This window comes from Protopterus annectens, chromosome 6.part0 (genome assembly GCF_019279795.1).
Source record: "Protopterus annectens isolate FY-2018-M chromosome 6.part0, PAN1.0, whole genome shotgun sequence".
Taxonomy (NCBI): Eukaryota; Metazoa; Chordata; order Ceratodontiformes; family Protopteridae; genus Protopterus; species Protopterus annectens.
Window position 1 is genome coordinate 1,319,607,524 of NC_056737.1, and position 26,057 is coordinate 1,319,633,580.

Sequence of the window (26,057 nt, forward strand, 5' to 3'; positions counted from 1 at the left end):
TAAGAGGAGTGGAGCCAGAATACGGGAAGTAAAACCCCTTCATCAGCAGCATTTAATACTGGATAACTGATATTAACTGTATCATATGGGTGTCACATGCAGCATAACTTGTTTATTTACATTTCATTCAGTAAGACACTAGCTGCAAAACAGGATCTGTTTTAATTGTTACATGTTATGATCAGCTCCCGTTGGTATACTTTTAACATTGTCCTAAATAAAATAATAGTTTTGCATTATTTGATAAAGTTCTTTTCACTTTGTATGGAACAAACTGATGGGATATTTGCTTTCAGTGGAATCTTGTCAAACAACTAATGTGCCGCTCTTACAGTTGTGGTTTGTTAGTCATTTGTGTACTACAGCAATTGATTTTATTTGCTTGATATTAAGTATATCAGATTTTTTTTTCACCTGATAATCGTGTATGTGCTGTTGTGCTGGAACACTGAACTGTATCACATGTTAATGAAGACAATATGGAGCGTTCAGCTGTAGTGGGGCTCAGTGTGCTAACAATTTTGATATATTTTATCACTTTATAAATCTACACTGGTACAATATTGTACAGCATGCTGTCATACAATGTAGTGCGTCCTGCACCTGCATTTGAAAACTTTTTTTTAATTTGTACTGTTTGCCCTAACATACAGAATACAGTATTACAATATGTATGATACCCTATATATTCCAGTAGTGCTGTTAAATACTTTTATACCAGCACAGTCCAAGTTCCACACTGCTTAGTATCTGTTAAGTTCAGCAATACAACCCTTGTGAAATCTGAGGAGGTGGAGATATTTAACATGGTAAATCCATAAAGCAAAAGCACCAGGAAGGAAGATAACCACTACGAAACGAATAATCAAAGCACTCAACTTTAATTGAAAAAAAAAATAATAAAAAAATAAACCCTTTGTGGATTTACAGGTTTTGGCTTTGTGGGCACTGTTTTTTATATTTAACATGGTCAAAAATGAGTAAAATGTTATCACTCTGCATCATATGTTTTAACAGGTAGAGCTTCAGATGTCTGTACTGCACTCCTGCTGAGAACCTCTTTCACAGAAGCTTGTGAACTAGTATCACATAGATCCCAGTGTGGGGAAATGCTATGTAGCCCTGATGCACTTTTAAAATCTTCATAGGTGTTTACTAGGCTAACGACCACAAAGGCCTTTTTAAGCCTAGCCATGCATCCCAAATCTCTGCCAAGTTCTGATACCCTTGATAAGTGTAAATGATTAATCTCCCAGGCCCATGCTTACACTTATCAAGGGAATCAGAACTTGGCAGAGATTTGGGATGCATGGCTAGGCTTAAAAATGCCCTTGTGGCCATTAGCCTAGTAAACACCTCTACCTTTTAAAATGTATCAGGGCTTTATGAATACTCTTAATTGCCAAAAGATGCTCACATAGCTGTTTTAGTATACCTACAGCTGGTGAGCAGCTGTGACGTTGTGTAACTGACAGTATTACCCAAAAGATGACGTATGCTGGCACGTAGTGCAGTCATTAGTAAAACTCAGAGGTAGGTGGGCAATACAGAAACACTTGTTCTGGGAATAATGGAGATAAAAGCTGATGGGTCAAACCTAGTGCTTATATTCGTATTCACTTCCACTAAATCCCTGCATGTGCATCAGGAGGTATTTTTATTAATTCAGTTTCTAGAAAATGGAATTTTGATAATACAAGCTGAGGACTTGATGGCATGTGATTCTGCCCTTATCTCCCTTGCCATCTTCCCCTGCATAATTTTGTAAGGTGCAGTACTCTCCATGACTAGCAGTTTTTCTTTTCCACTGCTCTTTTTTTTTTTTTTCTTGTATCATTTTAACCAATTCACTATCAGTTATAGTAAGTGAAATACAGTGAAGGAGACCAAGTAGCCTAATTGGCTTTATTGATCTTTATTACCTTTAATGAATTTATTGACAAAGGTCTGTCATCTATCTTAACAGAGCTTTTTCAGAACCATCCTAAGCTGCAAAACAAGGCAACTGTGGATTGCAATAGGAAGCAATGCAGATTACATTTCATTACATATTTCATTTTAATGCATTTAGAATGGGAAGAAAGGGGCAGTTTGGGTTGATTAAGGCTCTGAACTGTTAATGAGCTGTTTACTGTGGTCTAGGGTACAGGGTTTGATTCCTTCCACCTCCTTTTGCCCACTGTGTGACTTTGAGCAAGTCAGTTGATCAGACACTGCTCCTGGGTTACTAATGTAAATGGACACTTAAGTCCAGTGGACTTGCCTGGTTAGCAAATGCATAATATGTACAGTACTGAGGTGGGCATGTAGGAATAAAATTAAGACTTGTAAAAATGGGAGCGCTAAAGGAAAATGTGGTAGACATTTGTGGCAAGTTACTATAGTTACTAAATTGGTATGCATTTACATTTGTCTGCCATTCCCATACATGTCAAACAGACCACCTCACTGGCCCTCTTCAAGAGAAATCTTGAGTGGATGGGAAATGGAAAATTCATCTCTGTGATCACTCCAGTGGCTCTACTCGATAGAGGCACTGGGAACTAAGGTTGGGTGGCATGATGCCAGATTAATCCTATGGGCTGGGCTTGTAAAGGCTCCAGGGCCATTAGCCTAGTACACACCTATGAACCTGTGTGCAAGTGATGGCTGTAGCCTGTTAAACACTTAATTTGAACTCCGTTTACACACTACATCGACAAAGTAATTAGACTGCAAATTATAAATCCAGTATTTGTTACAGGGATAAGTTTAGGTTGCTGTATCTGTTAAAACCAACAGCAATAGCAATGCTTCCCCTTTGGTAAGCACAGAAAATAAATTTAGCCACCAAAATGGTGTAAGAGCAAAAACACTACTGATGGGAAGACATTCAGAGATGAAACAAAAGCAATTTGAAAAAAATGACATTGTGTAGTAAGTGTGTGACTGGGTGTTGGTAATGCTGGTTTAAAGTTGGGCTTTGCCATTGTAATTCACCCCAGCCACGGACAAATCCAGCATAATTACTTGCATCTAGTCATGGGTGTCCATAAGGAAAAGTCAGTGAGAAAAAGTTGGGTTGTTAAAGGCAAATTTGCAGCAGACAGATTTAATGAATTTCTGTTAAAAACCTGAACTGCATTTCAGGTCATGTATTATGTCTTTCCTACTGACTACTTTTGATTTAAATGAATTTTAAAACAAAAGTCCTACTCCGGTGAGAGAGCTAGTAGAAAAGTAAATCATACCTATAATCCTCATTTGCATTTACTTATGCAAAGATTATGAACTTGTTTTTTTTTTTACATTTTAGTATTTGCTGTTGTAATCTAAAATGGAAAAAAATAATCAACAGGTTTAAATATGCATGATAAGGCCTGTGTGTGAGGCGGGGGGCTAAACAGAACAAATAAAATTAAAAAAAATGCCTAAATGCAAAATTGGTTGCAAAATTAGTAGGACATAAAGAGGAAGTTATACAGATTATAAATATTGGTCACTAAATACTGCCAACAAAGGACCGGAATATCACGCTAATGAATCTTGTGGGTCAATATGGTTTGTCTGTGTCTTTCGGCTTTTCCCGGTTAAGGGTCGCCACAGCGGAAACTCCGGTCCGCTAATGATTGGCAGTAGAGTTTTATGTGCTGGCTTGCCCGGGCCTAACGCACAACCTTCAATGAAGGAACGCCCGTTCACGCATGTCGCCACACAGAAGACGCTCTGAGAATCGAATGAGCAACGTCTAACTGTGAGGCGACAACGCTACCGCAGCATCATATGGTACTGACTGACAATTTGCAATACCCACTTATGAATAATTTATTTATTTATTGACATTTGATTACCAGGAAAGTCCGACTGGGTAGAAGCCCACTTTCAGTGGAGGCCTGGGGAGAAAAACTCCAAATTATTACAAAACATTTAATAACAATAATTTTACATTCTTCAAAAATAAAGCAAAGTGAGTTTAAGTATAACAAATTAGAGATAATATAAAAACATTGGTTAAGAATTGATACAATATATGTGACCATGTTTTAATATTTAGAGAAATTTTAGACTGTTTGTAGAGAAATCAAAGGTAAGTTAGCCTAACACAAATAGACATTGCAATATGAATTGAGGGAAAAACCAGTCTTATGGTATATTTAGAAAGAAAGTCAGAGAAGAAAGTTAGCAGGAAGTGAAGAAGGGAGATCAAGGAGGTATAGGAAATGAAAAGGAAGTGAAGAAGGGAGATCAAGGAGGTATAGGAAATGAAAAGGAAGTGAAGAAGGGAGATCAAGGAGGTATAGGAAATGAAAAGGAATTTGTTCACATTTAGGGATACAGCTTATGATTTTGAGCAAGAACAGAGCCAGATTTTAGCTAAGAAGTTTTTCAGAGTGGTTTTGAAAGATAAGAGGGTGGGTACTGGGCCTGATGGATATAGGTAAGGAGTTCTAGGCTTTAGCAATGTTGTAGTATGAGTATAGGCAATGCCCAGCAGATTTGCTAGCTTTGTAGGCAGACAGGAGTTTTTTGGTCATTGGATCATAGTGACTGACTGGGAACACAGTTGTGTAGAATGTTTAGTGCTACAGAGGCAGATGGATGCTGGACAGTTTTTAGAGGTGGTAAGAAGTTATGTATATGTTAGGTGATGTGATTAATTTTATAGGTGGGAAGTTGTATATATATGTCAGTTGATGTGGGAGTTCTAACCAATTTAGGCTTTTCAGTACTGTATAATGGTGGGTTCTGAAAGGGGTATGTGCTGCAAATTTAGCAACTTTATTATAGCATTGTTCAAGTTTCAGTTTTCATGAAGCCTGGAGGTTAGTAAGGATGGGAGCACCATAAAGAAGGATGGGGAAGAGATAAGTAGTGGCAAGTGTAGTTTTATTTGAGTCTGTGAGAAAGTTTTTGGCTCAGTAAAACAGCCCTAGTTTTTTATGAGTTTTTCTTATGCAATTTTGTATATGCAGGTCAAATGTAAAATTATTGTCTACTGTCACCTCTAATAGTTTGCTGTGACAAGTGACTTCAATGGTTGTATTATCAAGAGAGAGGACTGTAAATTTTGTTTTTTCATTAGACTGATTTAGGGAAGAAAGTAGTAGTGTGGTCTTTTTTTGGGTTGAGCATTGGATGCGACTTGTTTTCGTGGCTGCTAATGCTTCCCGAGTAACTTTTTGGAGGTGTAAAATATTGTCAGATGTGCAAATGAGAGTGGAATCATCTGTGCAGTGTATTAGGGTGGCCTGTTATGTAGATGTAGAGAGTGTTGGTGAAAAAGCTAGAGGAGAGGACCAAGGATAGACCCTTGTGGTACATCAGTGGTGACTGGGAGGGAAGGAGAGTGTACAGTGCTATTTTACTTGCTGATGCCTATTGAACAGATAGATTTTTATACACAGAAGGGTGGGCTGAGAGAGCAAGTGAGGGCATTTGAAGCAGAAATTTGCTGTTAGTGTGTTAAAGGCTTTAGACTAGTCTAGAAGTAAGGGAGTAGTTTGCTATTATCTGTACCTTTATTGACCGTATCTATATAGGTTAGAAGGACAGTGCTAGTGCTATGGGAAGGATAGAAGCCATGCTGTGTAGGGGATCTGAGTTCTTCCTGCAGGAAATGGTCTAGCAATTGTTTTTTCATGCATTTTTCAAGTATTTTGGTGGGGGGAGATAAGATAGCTATAGGTCTAAAGTTATTAATGTCTGTTGAATTTCCTCCGTTGTGCATAGGGATAATGTGCAACTTTTTCCAGGGAGAGGGAACATGGGATTCCTGGACTTTACTTATTTACAAGGATTGAGGCAGAATAAGTAGTGCCATTGGCTGTTATTGTTAGGTACTCACTTGGCAGGTCATCAGCTGAGGAACAGCAATGTTTAAGTTTGTTGAAGAGTAGTTTTATATAGGATTTGGGCACAGGTTTGAAGGTGAAAGTGGATGTGGTGATATGTGGCTTTTGGGCAGAGTTGGGATTAGATGCTGAGGAATCCTTGGTTAGAGATGCTTTACTATCTACAAAATAAGAGTTGAACTGTTATTGCAGTTTCAGGGTGCAAGGTTGGCATAATTATTAAGGTGTTTACCTTACGGATACAAGGTACAGGGCTTGTTTCTCACATGAGGTAATTAGCTAGGCTTAAAATGGCCCTCAAAGGGAGTTAGCCTAGTAGTAATCAATGAACCTGTGAGTGATGAATTATTGCAAGATGGTTTGGGTTGATTTTTTGTCCAGGATGTAAGATATCTTTAATGGAGGTCCAAAATTTTTTAGGGTTGTGTTTAGTATTATTCTGAAAATTATATATTTTTGTCTTCGACTACTTGCTTTTTTAGTATGATTATGAACCATTCTGAAGTTTTCAAGATATTGAGGTGTTTTATATTTTTGCTATTCTTTCTATGCTTTTTCTCTATCCTGCATTATAGCCAGATTGCATTATTTGATTTTAATTTCTTCCTTCTAGACGGTGCAAGGGTATTTAGGATATTAAGAAAAGTTGTATTGAATTCAATTTTATCATTTTCTAAGGGGAGAATTTTTAGGAAGTTCCCCGTTATTAGATGATAGTGTTGAACATTTCTTGGGTCAACATGGAAAGGTTACATGTTTTATAAATATGCTGTTGAACTGGATGTGTGAGATATCCCCATAGATTGGGAGATGATCACTGAGAGAGTCTGACGTACTTGTGTTGCAGTATTTGCTAGGGTCTGAGGCTAAGATCCATTCTACTAGAGAATTTGATGTCTTGCCATACTGTGTGGGGCTATTAAACCATATGAATTCATGCTAGATGTAGGGTCGTTAATGTCCATCCAGTTGACTCATCTAGTAATAATTTTTCTTGTGGAAATGTTATGGATATCCAATATAGAATAACTTCCAGTATATCTGCAGGATATGAAGGACACAGTAATGCATACTTGTTTATGATTGTTTATTTTAAGTAAAGCAGTAAGAACCTCTGCTGAACTGAATTTTGGCTATGGTTTGCTGTAAGGGGAAATGTGGTAGGTACTGGGAAATATTAAAGCAAGACCACCACCCTTCCTCTTTATATGGTCATTACAGATAATAATATAGCCAGGAAGTACAACTTTGGAGTCATTTATGCTGCGTTTAAGTTACAGCGAGAACATCAGGCTTTTGTTGGGTAATCCAGACAATGTAGTTCAGCAGTTTTATTTTTTATACACATTAGATCACCTGTAACCCAACAGCAGCCAAACCCCAACTCTGAAGTATGTGGGACGGAGTTATCTTCCCACCCTCAGGTCAATTTATAACTGAGAGCAATCACTTTATAGCCAGAACAAAGCAATTTACAAAGTGTCAGGAAGTAAAACAGGTTTACTGTCATTTGCTATACCAGGCATATGTAGTATAGCCTACTGGTCAAGCAAAAGGGGACAGTGGCCAGCTTAGTAAGGAGTCCTACTATTTCACAGAGCCTTTCAATCACAGAGCAAGCATGTATTTATCTGATCAAAGTTAATACTCAGCAAGGTTCTTCATGATAAATATGCTTACATGAAACAATGACAAAAGTCTCCGTGACATGTAGGTATTGGGTCTTATGACAGAGCTCCTGGAATAGTGAGGTCAGGTGTAGTTGACCACAGGCTGTGCCCGATGAAGGAAGATAGTGACTGAGTGTAAAGAGAGAGAACACTGAGGGGATATTTAGCAATACATTCTGATATAGTTCGAAAATATAGGATAACAGGTGATATTACAGAATTTCAGGAATAAGTTTTATATTACAATCTTGTTATGCCGTCTTGAACTTTAGAAGTAAGATTGAAAATACAGTATAAAACCACACAGTTGAACTAGGTTATCAAACACATCAAAATGTGTAGGAATCCTATATTAATTTATGCATTTTAAGGTATTATCAAACTTGCCCAACTTTAAGGTACTTCACTTACGCTTGCATGTCTTTTGTTTTTTTTTGAAGCAGCACTCTAAAGTTACAAAGAAGCAGCCAAAGTACTCACTTCTGCAGAAATTTTACCTAAAACATTGTGCATCACCAAAAGGTATCTTCAGGCATTTTGAATTATATTTTATTCTTAATAGATATTTGATTCTGTAATTCAGTTTGACACAGTTTGATATACTTTCTTAGCAGCTGCTGCAAGCTTTTCAACAGAGCCGACACTTGAGGTATTGGGTGTGACAGTGACTCTCAAAAAGGGTGACATTACACAGGAAGACGTCAATGCCATAGTTAATTCCACCAATAAAACCCTGGATCTAGATACTGGTAAGTCTCTGATAAACCTGAATAAAATTTGAGAGATTGTTGTTAGATGTTATATGGACTGTATGAGCTTAGTTTTTTTTTCCTTTCAGACCAAACTGGGTAGCAAGTAAAAGCAACCAGCAAGTTATCTATCACAAAGTGTTGGAAATTGTCAAAACAGTTTAACATCACAGTGTCAAACTAAAAGATATGGCTCATGTTTTACTGTTTTTGATAGTAAATACATTATGGAAAAGAAATATGCATATACAATGCAGTACTGTCTCTAAATGCTGTCAGCGATATGCTATCTGATCTACAACACTTTTGTCCACAATGTCATTGTAGATGAGGCATTCAGTCAGTGGCCCATATTCTCAAAGAATAAAGAATTTATATTCTTTGAAGATGCTGAAGTGAATCAGTTTTGCTTTAAGGATACCAGTGATCTTGACATGATCATGCCTCATTTTGTAAGATAAGTACCTCAAAGCCAAATTGAAGTTCTGCTAGTGAAATCAGGAAAGGATGAGGGATAGTGGAGGAGGACAATGGAGTCAAATTCTTGCCAAATGATTAAAATATGGCAGTCCTTTTACATATTACAGTTGCATAATTTGCATTTTCATTCTTCTTAATGGTAATGATACTTGAATGATATTTTATTCTCACTAAACATACTTGTATGGGTATGGGCAATTTTCATATAATTTTACTATGTAGAAGAAGGAAAATCCAGATATGTGGTTTATTTGTTTTCTATTTACTTGATAAATGTTCATATGTCAGCATGAGATTGCTGTACATATTTCACTTGCTAGGACATACAATTAAGTCTGTTAGTCTAAGACAGCCTACACCATGTAGGGCAATGCTGTCTTACAAGTTGCATCTGACTCCTGGAGTAGCCCCTGCAGGCAGTCACACCTGCAGAGTTTTCAAGGCAAGGGGGGTAGGGTGGGGGACTGAAGTAGGCTGTCATGGCTTTTATGTATCACAGATGCACATACTCGTAGCTAAAGGTAAATTAGAGTTCTCTATAAATATTACTGCATTAGAACATGAAGGAAAAGCCCAGCTGTGCATTTCAGCGAACAGAGGTATAATGCTTCATAAACAATATTTTACTGTAAACTAAAATGCAAGTTTACAGTGCATATTCAAATGAGAAACATGGTGTGAATAAAAGTACTACTGTTATTCACAGACTTGTGTACACCATACCAAGTCTGTAGAAACTGAATTACAAGACAGGAATAGCGAAAGAGTTTGAGTTCCTGTAAAAGCACAGCTAGAAATCACGAGTAGTACAGTATTATATACACAGACAGCCAGCTTTTCCCCTTTGCATGCATAGATATTTGTTGACTGGGATAGAACTTCGTCAGTGTGATCTCTGCCCATTGCTTGCAGCTGATTTTGATTAGAAGTTTTAAAAACAATAAGTCCTCCTTTTATTTATGCTCCAGCTCTGTGAACATTTTGATGCTGATAAAGTACCACATTTTTGAGGAATTTACATTTTTTCTAAAGATATAGGAAATGTACGTAGCTTTATCAGCTTTGTGAATCACTTCATGTGCTGATAAAGTACCATACTATATGGAAGTCTGAAGAATCTGCATTTTTCTAAAGATGTATGAAATGCACATGGCTTGGAAATGCAGTTGGATACAGGTAAATAATTGACAGTTGGCATGCAAGTAAAAATTTGTGGAAGTGTGACGTGAAAAAATGTCCTTTTTATAGTTTTATTTGGATCTTGAAAATGTGTGTATTGAAGCTATCCTATCTGCATATTGTAATAGTTTGGAGTGGTTATTGCAGGTGTGCTCTCTTTAGCAACATTTCACACTCCTCCCCTTCCCATAATGCACTGCTCATCTCAAGATTGCATTGCCACTTTCTTCAAACAACAGCTAGATCTCGCCTCTTGTGTGATTGTCAGATATGGGATAAAAAGTATAGTTTTGTGTAGAAGAATAGCTAGGGTAGAGCAAAAGGTGGCAGCTACTCTAGATGCAAAATGTTATGGAGCACAGTCATCTCTGGTGCTATGACTTACAAATCTCTATTTTCAGTTATAAGATATGATTTTTTATCAGTTTTCACAGTTCCTACATTAAATTAGCAATTTCAAATGTTTTTGTCTTCCTGCCCCACCACCTCATTCTCTCCAACTTTTTATTTAAAAGGTTTTCCTTTCCCACTTTTTTTTTTAAAACCAAATATTACTTTTATTCAGCAGCACAAATAAAACTTCAGATTTTACATACTGCCATAAACTCTGTTAGGTTTAACAATTAGCTTAGTGGCAAATTCTTGTGACATTAAAATGTAAAATTCTATTCACAAGAGCCCGTTCTTTTTTTTTTTCAAACACCTTTATTGAAATATCACTTCTGACGCAGGCAAATTTACATTCATATAAAAGTAATCAAACTATATTAACATAATAGACATTAGCCATTCTGGACTTTTTATCTATCCACCTGTCTTTATCCCTCAGCTTATTTCCTTCTATAATAGTCTGTGGGTTTTTTCTTGCCCATTGCTAGTTTATATCCTTCCTATAACAGAAATCCCACTTCTTTAGAACCATACTGGCCTTGGGAATACAAACTGTGTGATTGCGCTATACATGTCAGGTGCAGGTATTCTGTCCATGTGATTATAGCCTAAACTATAAAACCTTTGCAATAATCCTTTTTATGCTTTTCAGAAATTGTTGAAAATCTCATGTTTCCCTCCTGGATTGGTCCTCAGGTTCATCTTGTTTCATTTTTAATTCCTCGTGTGGCAATTTTTGTTCAGCCAGTTGATCTTTTTAAACTGATTTCCCTCCTTAACTGCATCAGCTCATTATTGTGCTTATTTAATGCATTTTTCATTTGTTTTGTTATATTCCCACAGAGCCCAATTTGTTTTCTCTTCCATTGCTCTTTTCCATGCTCCTCAAGAAATAAAGCAGGGTCCTTGTTTACCACAAGGTTATCTGAAGTTGGTAGATGTTTCAATTTCCTTAATTCCTTGTCATACTGAGATACTAATTTTTGTTTCACCTTTCTTTTCAGTCATCAGTAATGTTCAGTCTTCAGAATTATTGAACAATTTGTTTTGTACTGGCGTCCAATGCCATATTTATTTGCTTTTGTTTACCATGAAAGTTTAACTGGGACAACATTCACAGTGTCAGCAGAGGCCTGGAGAGAAAAGCTCCAGTAATGGTACAGGGAAACATTTGTTGAAAAATGAGGGAAGATTGAGAGATATCAGCCTGTGGGTAATGTGCATTTGCATATTTTTTCTTTTCAGGTGATCTTTTCAAGCAGTTTTGAAGTGTTGTAGAGTGTGTAGATTACTCAGGAATCTGATGTGACTTGATTGTTTCAAGCTTTTTAGGTGCTGACAGAGAAAAGTGAGTCACGCAGTCAGGTTTTTTTTATTTTTTGGGTATGCTAAGTTTAAGTTCTGAGGAGCATAGAGGCATGTTTGTCACATGCCAGTGAATGAGATTTTGTCTAGTGAAGTGGGTATTGAGGGGTGGTGTAATATCTTGTGGGCAGTGACAAGTCAGGTAAAAGATGCAGTGATAGAGTTGAAGCCTGTTTAGTGTCCAGGGCTGTGCAGTGGTGGAAGTGGTTAGAGAGGCTACATGCAAATTTACTGATTTTATTATAGCAACTTTCTAATTTATTTAGTAGAGGAGTTGAGATTGCTAAATATTGTAGGGGCATATAAGAGGGTAGTGGTAGGGTGGAGGATGGAGAGGGCAGCTGTTTTATTTCTTTAGTCAATGTGTTTTTTTCTATATAGTGAGCCTAGTTTACTGTGACTTTTTTATATTGGAGCTAATGTGAAGGTCAAATTTCAGTAATAATTGCTATTTACTTGTGTCTTTTACATTTTCTGTTTGTGTATGTTCTTGGAGGAGAGATTATTCAGATAAGCAGTATTCTGAATACGAGTTCTGGAAATGAATAAGGGAAGTTTGGTTTTCTCTGGGTTTTGGAGCCATTGCGATTAATTTAACCAATTTTAATGAGAAGAGAAAGCTTCCTGTGTGATGTCTTTGAGGGTTGAAAGGCTAGAGGCTGACCAGGGTACAGTTGTCTGCATATTGAATGATGGTGACAAGTTTGGATTTTTTCTGCTTGTCATTTATGAAGATGTTAAAAGTACTGGCTCAGGTGTACAGGCTTGGGGTTCACCTGTTGTGATGTGTAGTAACATGGAGTGGAGTCCTCCCATTTCACAGAAAGGGTGTGATTGTTGGGTAACTAGTAAACCATATAAATGTGGAGGGGGTGAGGCTGGTAGCAGTTGGTGCGAGACTGTGTCAAAAACTTTTGATATGTCAAGGAAGGGGTTGGAGAAAAGTAGACCTGAATTTCTGCTTTGATTTAACAGTACTGAGAAAGTGAAGTAGGGCTGTTCCTGTGCTGCTGTGAGGTCAGAAGCCTTATTTAGTAGGAGAGCGTAATTGTTTTGAGTTGAAAGGTAATGAGTTGTTGATGGAGACATTTTCAAGTATTTTGGATAGTGGTGGTAGGATTGTTGTGGTGCAGTAGTTTGACATTTCAGTGAATGTGTACCACCTTTGTGTAATGGAATAATGAAGGAGGCTTTCCATAAGGTGGGGAAGTAGTTTTCTGTTATGGATCTGTTAATGAGGATGGACACAGAGTAGCTAACACTGGCAGCAGCTGGGTTAAGGTATTAAGCTGGTAAGTTATCAGGTGGCAGTGTTTGGGCTTCAGTTTGATGCATTTTTGATAGTGTCTGTCCACATTTTTTTAACTTAAATTGGGGGGTAGTGCTGGGGTTTGAGTTTGGAGGGTTGGACATGGGCTGAAATTGGGATGAGTTGGGTTGGGATGGGAGCAGGATAAGGTTGTAAGTAGTTTGTGTGGTCTTGTTACACTTGGACTCCACAGGTTCATAGGTGTTTACTAGACTAATGACCACAAGGGCCTTTTTAAATCTAGCCATGCATCCCAAATCTCTGAAAAGTTCTGATACCCTTGATAAGTGTAAGCAGGGGTTTGGGAGAACAAACATTTACAAGCAGGGGCCTGGGAGATGAAGCATTTACCAGGTATTCTACATTAAGAAGGTGATTTTATGTACCCTTGTGGCAGACGTATGCTGATTTAACCTTTCCAAGTAGGGGATTACTGGTGGAAAGCTTAGTGGGTGCTTTCCTGATCAGTAGTTAGCTTAAAACATGTTTCTCTTTGCTCATATTTAAGCCTCACATTTAAGTGGTGCTGCTCTTCCCGCAATGGCTGTTAGCAGTGCCCTGTATAGATGCAAAAGTCTAGAAGCTCAATTTTTTCCCACACAGCTGTCAGTAAAAACCCTCCCAAGCTTTCCTGCTGTTCTAGGATCAACTACCAAGCAGTGTTGCCTTATTGATCAGCCTTAGCCAATACAAAGTATAGGTCCCTCTTGTAGTCACAATGCTACCAGCAAAGAGTCCTCTGTATTTAACTCCATCCCTTCCCTAATAAAACATACAGTAAGAGCCTGCTATCAAGTTTTGTATCATCTCTCTGGCCAGCCTGATGGAGTACATTCTGAGGCAATGTAGAAATTGTTGCATGTATACTGACAACCACTTACTCCTGAAACAAATACTTTATGTGAGAGATGTAGTTACACTATGAAATTGGAGGCAAGACTCTCACATAAAGATAAACTGAATGCCAAACAGGTTCTCAGCATGCACACACTTCCCAAACTAAACAAGGACACAATACATAACCCCACGTATGCGGAGGTACTCAGTAGTAACTTACCAAAAGATGAGGGGCCTCCCAAATATACACACATAACAATGCAAAAAACAACCACAACACGTAACACAATGCTTTATGGTCTTATTTGTTGAGACACTGGTGTAACACCACAAAACCTAATATACTGGTCATAGGTGACTCCATCGAGAGACAGGCTTGATAAGGAGTGGGTTACGGTCAGGTGCAAGGATCCATCAAGTTAGTCGAGCACTCAACCACAAGTACCAGTATGACTCTGTCATAGTCCATATGGGGGTGAATGACTTGAGATCTACCTCACTGGACTATATGAAGAGAGGGGGTCTACTTCACATGATCGAACATCCAAATGTTCGACTTTCATATGGCCGAGACCATATGATCGAACATTTAAATGTTTGAAAATGTGAAAATAAAAATAAACAAAAAACTAAACCATGCTAGCACTCCCCCACCCACACACCCCTGCTATTTAAATATACCAACTCCAAGATCACACTACATTACGGTAAAGGGAAATCTTCCCATTCTGCGCTCTATGGAGATCCCCATTCAGACCGTTCAAACTTTTAAAAGTTTGATCATATGTTCTCAGCCATATGAAGGATGCCACAATACAAACAAAAAATGATCAACTTTAACAATTGGCTTAGCTTCTGGTGTTAGTCCAGTGGGATCCAGTATCTGTCAGCCTGGGAAGACATGGTCGACAGGCCACACTGCTTTGCCAGAGATGGTCTGCACCTTTCTCCTCTAGGCTTTTGAATACTGGCAGAGGCATTATCCACCCCTACTGTTCCTTTTTTAGGTAGTGTCAAAATAACCAACCTCCCAACATAAAGTCCTGTCTAGATAAACTGAGGTGCTGTTGCTTAATGCTTGGAGTATAAACAAGAACCTGCACTCCCTGGAAATGCTCCTTACTTTGGAAGATGCTGACATCTGTGCAGTCACCGAGACATGGTTCAAAGGCCCAGAAAGCACCCCAGCCATGCAGGGCTACAATGCCTTCCATACATTCAGACCACAAACTGAGCTTAAAAGAGCCAAAGGAGGAGGTATCTGTCTTCATTAAGGGTGAGCACACCTCTAGACTGGTCAAACAGTACGACTGTCTTGAGCTACTCTGTGTGGAATTATCTGTAGGCAAAGCCACCTACCATATCATAGCTAGCTATAGGTCCCCCACCATGAGCCAGGAAAAGCATACTGCATACCTGGACTTACTGGAGTCACTTCCCATACAGCCCAGAACCTTACTCATGGGTGATTTTAATTATCCTACCATCGACCAGGAAACGTACACAACCACAAATATGCTGGCTCTGAGGTTCTTGGACTTTTCAGCACACCCACAAGAGGCTCATATGTCCTGGGCATAGTACTCAATGTGGGAGAGCATTGCACTCCCTGTGTGATGTCCTTCCTGGTCATATTGGACCATAAACCAGTCTCATTTGATGTATTTATAAGACCAGATACCCCATCAAGCTCAAAAATGCTTAAGAATTTTTCAAAGACAAATTACCTCCTACTAAGTGATGGCATAAGAAGTTTCAACCGCCCCCCCAAAAAAAAAAAAACAGATAACACAGGCTCCTATGCAGAGGTGTACACCAATGCCCTGTGTAACCACTTAAGCAATTTCATAGAAATGGCTTTACCTGACCAGATCTGGCCAAAAAAAAAACAAACCATCTGGGTGGACCCCTAGTATTAACAGGCTATACAACAAGAGAAAGAAATTGTCCACTAACAAGAGGAAACTGGCTTAGCAGAGGACAACATCCCTCTCTAGCTTAAACAAATTGGAGATCTTGTCAAGTTCTCCGAAGATAATTACAAAGCAAAAATAGCCTCCTTAGCTAAGGATAATCACAAGACCTTCTTAAACTGTCCAAAATATAAAAGGGAATACCCAGCTATGCGCTGAACTGGTTGTGGATGGCACCGCTCATACCCAACTGGAGGTAATAGCCAACCTGCTAGCTGACAGATTTGGAGCAAACTTCACTGCCCTGTCCCCTCCAGTTATCCCTCAAAGTATACCTGCCACCATTCCTCAGTCTTTTATCGCAAGAGAGCAGGTTACCTCTTTGCTCTCCAAGGCCAAAAACATAGCATCAGTGAGATGAGACAACATCCTGGGTTGCCTTTTGAACAACTTAAAACATGATCTAGTAGACCCATTTTGATCCCTGTTTATCCACAGCCTATGAGCTGGCTATATTCCAGCAGAATGGAGGACAGCAACAGTAATCCCTCTACACAAAGTGGGACCATCAACCAACCCTGGGAATTATAGGCCCATAAGCTTGACTATCCTCATCTGCCAGGCAGTGAAAAGAATCATTATGGACCTTATTAACAAGGACATTGGTAAACTCCAAACTCTGGCACAACTTAGTTCGGATTTTTTAATGGTAGTTCATGCCTGTTAAGCATAGTTGACTTCTTCAAGAAAGTCAACAAGACCCTGGATTAGAGAAAGACCACCTACCTTAACATAGCCAAGGCATTTGACACAGTCCCCCATTTCAGTAATATAGAGAAATTCTCTGACTAGGGAATTAACCCCTGCATTACCATATGGGTTGCCAATTGGCTGACTGGCAGGACACATGCTGTCAAAGCCGGGTGACTTTACCTCTAGCAAAAGACCAGTGGCATGTCACAGGGTTCTGTGCTTGGGCCCCTTTCTGTTTAGAATTTATTTCTCAGAAGTCCAAGCAAAATTGGATGACTTGTGGCCAACAAAGTGCACTGATGATTGCAAATTGGGAGCAATCATCGAGTCCCCCAACTGTGTTAATATACTGCAGACAGGGTTAATGCAGACAAATGACTGGTGCCAAAGTCACGGATGAAAGCTAAATGCAAAAAAACAAAATGCATTATTACTTCCTTTGAGAAGGCTGGCATCCCTGCTAATTACATTATAGATGGCTCCCCCCTAAATGAGACCCAGTGGTATATGATCTGGGTACTCAGGTTGATAGCAGTCTGAACTTTGACCACCACGTATCCACAGTAGTAAGAAAATCCTTCTATGTGGCACGTCTTATAAGTAAAGGCATTGCATCTAGATCAAAGTGTTATAATCCTATTATACTTGCCCTCATCAGACCAATAATTGAGTGCAATGCTCCCTTTTTCGTGTACCTCACCAAATACCTGCAACAAGAGGGTACACAAAACAAGTCTCCTACTACTTGCTAAGGGATGACCTGTGCCTGGCTTGCAGGGCAGTCTCTGACCCGGCCCACATGGAACTACTACACATAAGTAAATCAAATTGCACAAGGGTCACTTGCTCCAGGAATCTTAATCTAGCCTCTGACATGAACAGGTCATGCTGGAGAGGTAGACACATCTCATAGAGACTGCCACTTCTCTGGAACAAGCTTCCAATTGACGTGAAACAGAGCCCTCTCTCTGACCCTCTTCAAATGCCACCTATATCAATGGATGGTTGACTGCAAATTCACTCCTGGGGTGGTGCCCATGTCCCTCCTGGACAGAGGAAGTCAATATTAATTAGCATATAACCTAAACCATGCAAACTTAACTCGCCTAACCATCGCCAATTGGGGCAAATTGGGATGAATATTGGCTAGTCCTGGAAGAGCTCTAGAGCTGTTAGCCTAGTAACCCAAACGTCTATGAACCTAAGAAATGATTACTGAATTTATCTGCAATGTTTTTGTTAGTATCAGTTGGAAAGGGGTTTGGAGAGGGTTTCAAGAGTTTAAGGTTTTCCAGAAAATTTTCAGGTAGTTTGCATGAGCAGTTTGATTTTGTGGAGAAGAAATTTCTTTTACCTGTACTTTGGTCTTGGTGTGGTGGTTTCTGAGACAGTGGTAGGTTTTGTAGAGTGGCTTAGGTTCTGTGTTTGTGCCATATCTTCCATGCTTTGTCCATCTCCCTCAGGGGGGGTAATATTTAATTTCCCTCTTATGCCATAGTAGGGCTTACTAATTTAAAATGTTTAGGAAGTATTGACATGGGAGACTACCGCATCTAGTGCAAGGTGTTTAAGGGGGCTCTCTGTTGCATTGTTTTAGGGTGTCATTGATTTGTCAGTTACATAGGTTTTTTATGGAGTTAAAATGTTGGTGTTTGGGAGGCTCGTTATAGTTCTTGTTAAAGTAGGTGAGGTGTAGTGGTCTTTTAAAATGCCGTGGAGTATTCCAGCTAGTCTGTGTTTTTTCAGGGTTGGTTGTTATTAAGCAATCTAGGATAGATACCTGTTTTGTCACTGTCTTTTCTGGTTTGATCTTTGGTAATTTGTGTGAAATAATAGCGGTTAATATTATGGGAGGGAGATATTTGTGCCCCAGTCAGTGTTGAGGTCTCTGAGCAGAATGTTTTCTTGATTTAGAGAGGATGATAGATAGCAAAGTATGTTTTCAAATGTACTAGTATTGTTTGGGGATGGGATGTAGGCAGCTATGGATGTTAGGCTGAGTAAGAGTGTGGTCATACGTAGTTCTTTCTTGTTATTTTGTGGGAAAGTTGGTGGTGATTGTAGAGTTGCAAAGTGGTGTGATAGATAATAGCCACTACACCACACCTCTTGCTGGTTCGGCCTTTTCTAATGATAAAGTTCCTGAGGGATACTACCTCTTCTTTAATTTCTGGTCTTAACCAGGTTTCTAGTTATAACTAGAATGTGGGGGTGGTGTAGTTCTAGCCATGCATGTAATTCAGTTAACTTTTTGCAGGTACTGAGGGCATTTAGATTGTATATGTGCAGATCAGAGGAGGAAGCTGTGGTTTGATGTTTTTGGGAGGTATGGAAAAAAATTTGCTGGCTTGGATGAGAGGAATGTTAATGTTAATACTCACTTTCTATTCATTTAAGTTGGTGGGTGGAGGAATGTAGTCATTTTGGGAGAAATAGTGTGTCTATTTTTTGGTTTGGTATGAAGTTTTTTGAAGCAAATTTGCAGTTGGAATCTTTTTAGTAATGTGTTTGCATCTGAGGGATGTTCAGATTAAACACTAATGGCTGGTTGCAGAGGTTGAGATTTTGTGTTTGGAGGACTTTGGTTATTTGTGGAAGTTATAGGTATCTTAGGTGGTTATTAGTATTAAGATCATTAGGGTTTTGATTAGGAGAAGTGATTGTAGGTACGATTAGAGTCCGCCTCTTGACGATGCGTATTTTAATAAGCAAGGTGGGGCTAGTGAATAAGGATTTAGGTTACAGCAATGAATACGGTTAGAATTTTTCACTTGAAGTTTTGATTAAGGGTTATGTTTGGATCCTTTGGCTGAAAGGGCATGCCTTTTCAGTTGTAGGTGATAGGTGATAGCTACAGCAAATTTGATGATATGGGGAAGTGGGTAGGGTGAGGAATATAGCGAGGTGAGTCCTCGGAGAAGGATTTAGACTGTTGTGACAATGTAAACATTTCATATTAATTCACTCTTGTTTTCTCCAAACCACCACCCACTTTTGGGATAGACTACCTCCTTTTTTAACTACAACACTTGACAGTGCATATACCCTAATGGAACATGAAGGATAATGTGACTCCTACCATACTGTTTTATAGCTGACATAATAGTTTTATCAATACCATTAGTATACCCATCCAGTACTTTCTCTTAACCTAGCCTCACTTTGTCCCTACTTTTCTTATGCCCTGGGTTGACAGTACATGCCTACATGTTCTAAAATTGACCTTCAACGTCTCTTCTCTCTAACTTATCTGACTCATCTAGCCATCACTGACACTCCCAAAACAGATACCCTATTTCTTTTTCACATTTCCTCCACCTTCCAACATCAACGTAATGAAAAGGGAACTTTGAACCCTCTAATCAGCCATCTCCTATACTAATCCCATTTAATAAGCATGGCTTTTAGTTCATTGCTTTCCTTTCTTTGACAGAAGCCATTTGCATTTCAGTTCAGTGCTGGTGCAGCACAAAAAATCAGAAGGGATTAAATCATTGAGTCTTTTGATTTCTTTAGTTGTGTTATCCTTAGCACTGTTATTGGCTTTAACAAGTATTGCCAACATCTTGAAACCTGTTAGTTAAATTTCTTGTAATACCTGTGGTGTTTTGAATACCCAAATTACACAGGTTCCTAGAAGACTTACCTTATAGGCTAATAGTGTCCTTCAGGATCTTTAAGAGATATTAGCTAATTGTATTAATTATAAGTGGAAAACATTTTTCAGAGAAAAAACACATACCCTATATGACTCCTGGCATTTCCTAGAGCGTTTGGAATCTTGTAGGATCAAGGGAATGGATTTTTGAAATGGCTAACATAAAGGAACCGTTATCCTGTATTCCACATAGGTTAGTTTTAGATTGATTATAGGAGGCCATTTCAGTAGACACAATGTTCAATGGCAATTAATGATTAATATTTTAGAGAACTGTTTGGACATTATTTTGCCATAATAACTTTATGTACTTTGAGGGTAAATGCTTTTTTCCATAAAAAGGGTGTTGTAATGGGTGCTAGGTGCACACTAGTTTATGCAAATGTTATGTGGTACTGGGTAAAGTAATTTATTTAATGAACATTTTCAGGCCTGGTACACTCTGTAGATGACATCTTTATGATTTTGGGGGATGGGGATAGTGATGAACATTTTATTTTATGGATTACATCAGCTATACTACAGATATGAGTTTTACTTGTCAGCATGATATGATTAGTTTCAATGTTTTGGATGTCCATCTTTTTGTGGACCAGATGAGAAATAATTTGGCTTCAAATATCTGCAGAAATCCAACTTATTCCAATAGTCTGTTGTGTTATTAAACTGAACATCCAGTTTTACAAAACAAACAGAGGCCAGTTAAAGGATATGGTATTAGTCTTTCGAGACCTCTCTCCAATGATGATGCCATGAAGAGATGAGGCAGTTGAGGATAATCTTTATAAACTTGAGGCTATCCAGTGCAGACAGGCACAGCTTTCCTAGATGAAGTGTAGAAGTGTAAAATAAGGGAATTTCAATCCATTAAAAAAATAAGACAAAACTGCAGGGCACATAACAATAAAGTACACTTTGAGGCCAGTATGGTTTTACTATATTGTAATCAATACTTTTCTTTGAGATGTATTCTCAAAAAAAACCTCCAGTCCATAATTAGAGGGACTTCCACCACAGAAATTCTAGGTATCACAGCCAGCATGTGATACTGTTTCCAATTCTGCTTTATAGAACCTACATTTATCTGTTTCTCCCACATTTTCAATGGACTTTGTAAATTAACATGTATGCTATAGATGTTTGCAGTAAGGGTCAGAATATTAAAGAGAAGATGGAGGGGGGCATTAGTGGCCCAGATCTAGAGCAGGATGACCAAATATGGAGTGTGTAAACAATGTAAGTTTATTAGCAATGGTCAAAGCATTTCTGCATCCAGATTATCAAAAATAATTGTATGTGTGGGGGGGAGGGGGGGGGTCCTTCAGCTGTAATGTTACAGATGTGGTTTACATAACAAGTTATGTTACTTGTGATTCATTTTATGTGAGTAAAACCAAATTACAACTTAGAGAGAAATTACCAGTATTTGTATACTATTAATACTTGAAATATTACAAATACACTTTATAAACGCACACAGATGTAATAATTTTTAGAAGTTTGTATTTTTTTTAAAGTTTGAGAAAATCCCACTAAATGTTTGAGGGAATAATTAGGAGCACCAGCTCAAATATCAAAAACTGCTTTGGCAGTTGACGTTAAATGCAGCTCAAAAACCGGTCTGAACGGAACACTTTCTATCAACTGTATTCTCAACTAGAAATCTGCTAGGTTGTAATAGTTTTTGTGTTTATACATTTTTTTTTATTTTTTGAATGTGAATAAGTACCAGTTGGTTTTAAAATGATTTATTTAAATAAAATATTTTGATTATTACTTTCATTGTTTTCTACTTGATGGGATGGGTCATGTGATTTATTTACCAGGGGATTACTTGTTCTTTAAACTTTTGTAAGCACTCTGATGAAGCCTTGATAACAGAGATAAAGGTACTAAATTTTTTGATTAAATGTTAGTGTGGGAAGACTCTGGTTTCACTTTTCTGTTTGGTTAAGGTCTTCATTTGGAAGGGGACCTTTTCAGTTTGGTGTAGGTTGTTCTTGATGCTGTGGTCTAACTATGAGTAATGGTGGCAATTGTTAGCTTGTTGTCAAAGAATCATGGCTTTGGTTTTCGTTGTTAAGAAAGAGATTCTTTACTAACTGATTAGAGAAGGGAGGGCAAGTCTTTTTCAAGTTGTCTTTTATTGGTGTGTGAATGGTGGAATCTATGGATAACCATGTTGTTGACCTATAGATTAATAGGTGTTTGAGTAATGTGGGCTGGCAGTTGTTTAATGAAAAGGGACAAGAGTAGTGGGGAAAGTCAGGAGGCTTTGTGATACTTTGGTGAGTGAGGCTATTGTAAATGAGGTTTTGCTAATCTGAAGTTTAAACTGCCTGTTAAGGAGACTTTAGAACCCATAGCAGGGCATTGGGACTCATGCCTGTGGTGAGTAGAGTATTGCCTGGTCTCCCCTTCTCCCTCTGCAGCCAAATGAGATACAGCGGATGACTGTTACTAATGGGAGGTGGAGACCATGGCAATTTCTGTAGAAAATGTAAACAGAAGTGGAGGGAAATTTATTTATTTATTTTACATTTGTTGACCAGGCTAGTCCAACTGGATATATGTCCATTTTCAGTAGAGGCCCGGTGAGATGAGCTCCACTAAACAGATAATAGCAACATCAGGTACAATACTATTTTAAGACTAGAATGCAATTTTACATAACAGCTTAGTAATCATATAATGTACATATTATTTAGAAAGAAAGTATTTATAAAGTAGAGACACAATTGACAGTAGAAAACTTGCTAAATAAAAGGAAAAAGAGGTGACAAAGGGAGGGGAGGGAGAAAACAACTTAGGCATCAGATTGGCGTGCAGTATGTATTAATCATAAAATCAAATAACTATAAAATATTAAAGCACTAACATTCCTATATTGTCCTACAATCAGACTCCAGTGTAATGATAGGACAGTATTCATAATATTAGACTATGCCCCACAGCAGGGTTGTGATCGTGAGGAAAAGAGTGCATTCAGACAGCAGTTGCAGGACCTACTAGATAAAGCAGGACAACATGAATTGGTATTGATAATGGGTGACTTAAATGCACATATCGGGACAGACAGAACAGGATATGAGGACTGCCTGGGTCCACATGGGTGGAGCAATAGGAATAAAGAAGGAGAAGCCGTTCTAGACTTCTGCCTGGCAAATGGCTTGATAGTAGCCAACACATGGTTCAGAAAGAGAGACAGTCACAAGATCACATTCAAGAGTAGCCAACATGCAACTCAGGTAGACTTCCTCCTAGTAAGGAAAAGGCACTGGGGTGAAATCCATGATTGCAAAGTTATCCCCAGTGAAACAGTCGGTTCACAGCATAAACCAGTAGTTGCCACAATCAGCTGCAAGCAGTGGTCAGAGAAGGCTCTAAGGTCAACAGAGACCAGGCTGAAGACCTGGAAGTTGACTGGAGAGAAAGAACAGCAGTTCAAGGAATTACTCAGGGCTCTAGCACCCCAAGAAGAGGAGGAAATAGGTAGAGTTGAAGAAGAGTGGCAGCGCCTAAAACAGCATGTGTTAGGACTACAGAAAAGATATGTGGCCGAGCCAGGTATGGAAATAAGGTACATAAGGAAAGCTGCTGGTGGAATGCAGAAGTGCAGGAAGTAATCAAAAGAAAGGAGTGCAGGAAGAAGTGGGAGATTGAAAAGACTGACCAAGCTAGGAAGGACTACTGGTTGGCTAACAAAGAAACTAAGAAAGAAGTTGCAATAGCAAAGAATAGGGCATCAGAGGCACTCTTATCAGCTTCTGGAAAGTGACTCAGTAAGGGGCACAAAGAAACTATACCAGGTTGCAAGGCAAAGACAGAAAGATAAAGAAGATAGTCAGACACCCTTCATAAGGGATTCTAGCAACAACCTGCTTACCAGCCCACAGGACATCAAAGGCAGATGGAAGGAGTATTTCCAGCAGCTTCTGAATGAAGAAAACCCCACAGAAGCGGTACTGCCCCAGAAAAAGCCTACAATGAGAATAGAAGAGGAGCCCAGCTTAGAAGAAGTAAGAGCAGCACTAAGGAAAATGAAGTCAGGGAAAGCAGCAGGCTCAGATGAGGTCACAGTAGATACGATAAAGATGCTGAGTGAGCTAGGGGAGAAATGGCTCCTGAGGGTACTAATTGCACTGTGGAGAGAAAGGCGTATTCCAGATGACTGGAGAATAAGCATACTCATGCCAGTGTACAAGAACAAAGGGGACATCCACAACTGTGGACAGTACAGAGGCATCAAACTCCTACCACATTGCATGAAAGTTCTGGAGAGGGTGATTGATAAACAGATACGCAGAATAGTAGAATGTAAGATTGGAGATGAACAGTTCGGATTCAGATCAGGATGCAGCACAATTGACCCAATGTTTGCATTGAGACAGATACTTGAGAAGAAACTAGAGAAGAGGAGAGAGTCAAACTGGGCTTTCCTAGACTTGGAGAAAGCATATTACAAGGTCCCAAGAAAGCTGATCTGGGCAGTACTGCGGTGGTTTGAAGTCCAAGAAGCATTGGTAGAATTAGTACAGGTTATGTACAAGGACCCAGTGACTCAAGTACGAACAGTGTTTGGCCTCAGTGAGGGGTTCCCAGTGGGAGTGGGTGTACACTAGGGTTCAGCTCTGAGCCCACTGCTGTTCATACTGGTAATGGACTACATCAGCAAACAGGTTGGAGGGGTCAGAGCAACAAAGCTGATGTATGCAGACAATGTGGCAGTACAGGCAGACTCTGATCTAGAACTACAGCAAAGGATAGGAGAATGGAATGCAAATCTGAAGGCACATGGGATGAAGCTAAGCACAGATAAGACCGTGGTAATGTCAGCAGATTGGGGAAATCAGAAGAAGCTGAGAATAGAGATAGATGGGAAGATAGTGGAACAGGTAAACAGCTTCAAGTATCTGGGAGGGGTGGTTGAGGAGAAGGGTAGTCTGAATGAAGAGGTCAAAGCTAGAATCAGAGGGGCTGCAGCCAACTGGCATAGAGTATCAGGTGTAGTATATGACAGAAGAATGCCAAAGAAGCTGAAAAGTAAGGTGTACAAGACAATGGTGCGACCAGTACTACTGTATGGTACAGAAACCTGGGCAGTAAAGGCAGAACAGTTGAAGTTAGAGGTGATGGAAATGAAGTGCCTGAGAAAGGTGGTAGGATGCACACTGCAGGACAGGCGAAGAAATGAGGACATAAGAGCAGAAGACAAAGTAGCTCCAATTGCAGAAAAGATCAAAGAGAACAGATTACGATGGTATGGGCACATGTGTAGAAAAGCAGAAGACAATCTGGTGAGGGAGATTTGGGACAGACAGGAAGAAGGTAAGAGGAAGCGAGGGCGTCCAGCAAAGAGGTGGATGGATTGTGTGAAAGAAGATCTGCGACAGTCAGGCATGAGTGTTGAAGAAGGCAGGAGAGTGGCACTGAATCGAGAGAGTTGGCGACAGTTAATACGATACACTGACCCCATGTAAATGGGAAAAAGGGGATGATGATTCCTATATTGGCCTGCTTCTACAAGCTGCCTACATGTTCAGCTGCCCCTGTGTATTGATGGGCTGGAAGAGACAGGAATTTCCTCAGTTTAATTTTCTAATAGCATGATGGGAATTGAAAAGTCAGAGTACAATTAGAGTTAATCAAGCTAGTATTGTTTGTCTTTCATTTTAGCCAATAGTGCTCTTCTCAGCACTAACTGTTGAGCATACTATTAGAACTGTCTGGGTATCTTTCTTCTCTCATTTCTGCTTGCAAATGCTGCTGTTTTATAACTCTGTGTGTCTCTAAACATAACACATTGTAATCCCTGGGTATAGCAATTTCAGTAATCAATAGCTACTTCTTTTTTTCATGGATTATTATATCTTGGTTTCTTGTATGCATTTTTTGAACTGTTGGTAATGGGGGTTTTTTTTAA

At 39.0% G+C, this 26,057-nt stretch overlaps 1 protein-coding gene across 1 annotated transcript in view; it reads left to right on the plus strand.

The window, feature by feature from the left end:
* The window catches only part of LOC122804788 (protein mono-ADP-ribosyltransferase PARP14-like), a gene marked incomplete in the record, with an annotated part of 1,493,437 nt that overhangs the window by 366,937 nt on the left and 1,100,443 nt on the right, over positions 1–26,057 (plus strand). The window contains 2 exon segments of the mRNA XM_044074882.1: positions 7,942–8,023; positions 8,113–8,250. Coding sequence (XP_043930817.1) covers positions 7,942–8,023; positions 8,113–8,250 — 220 coding nt within the window.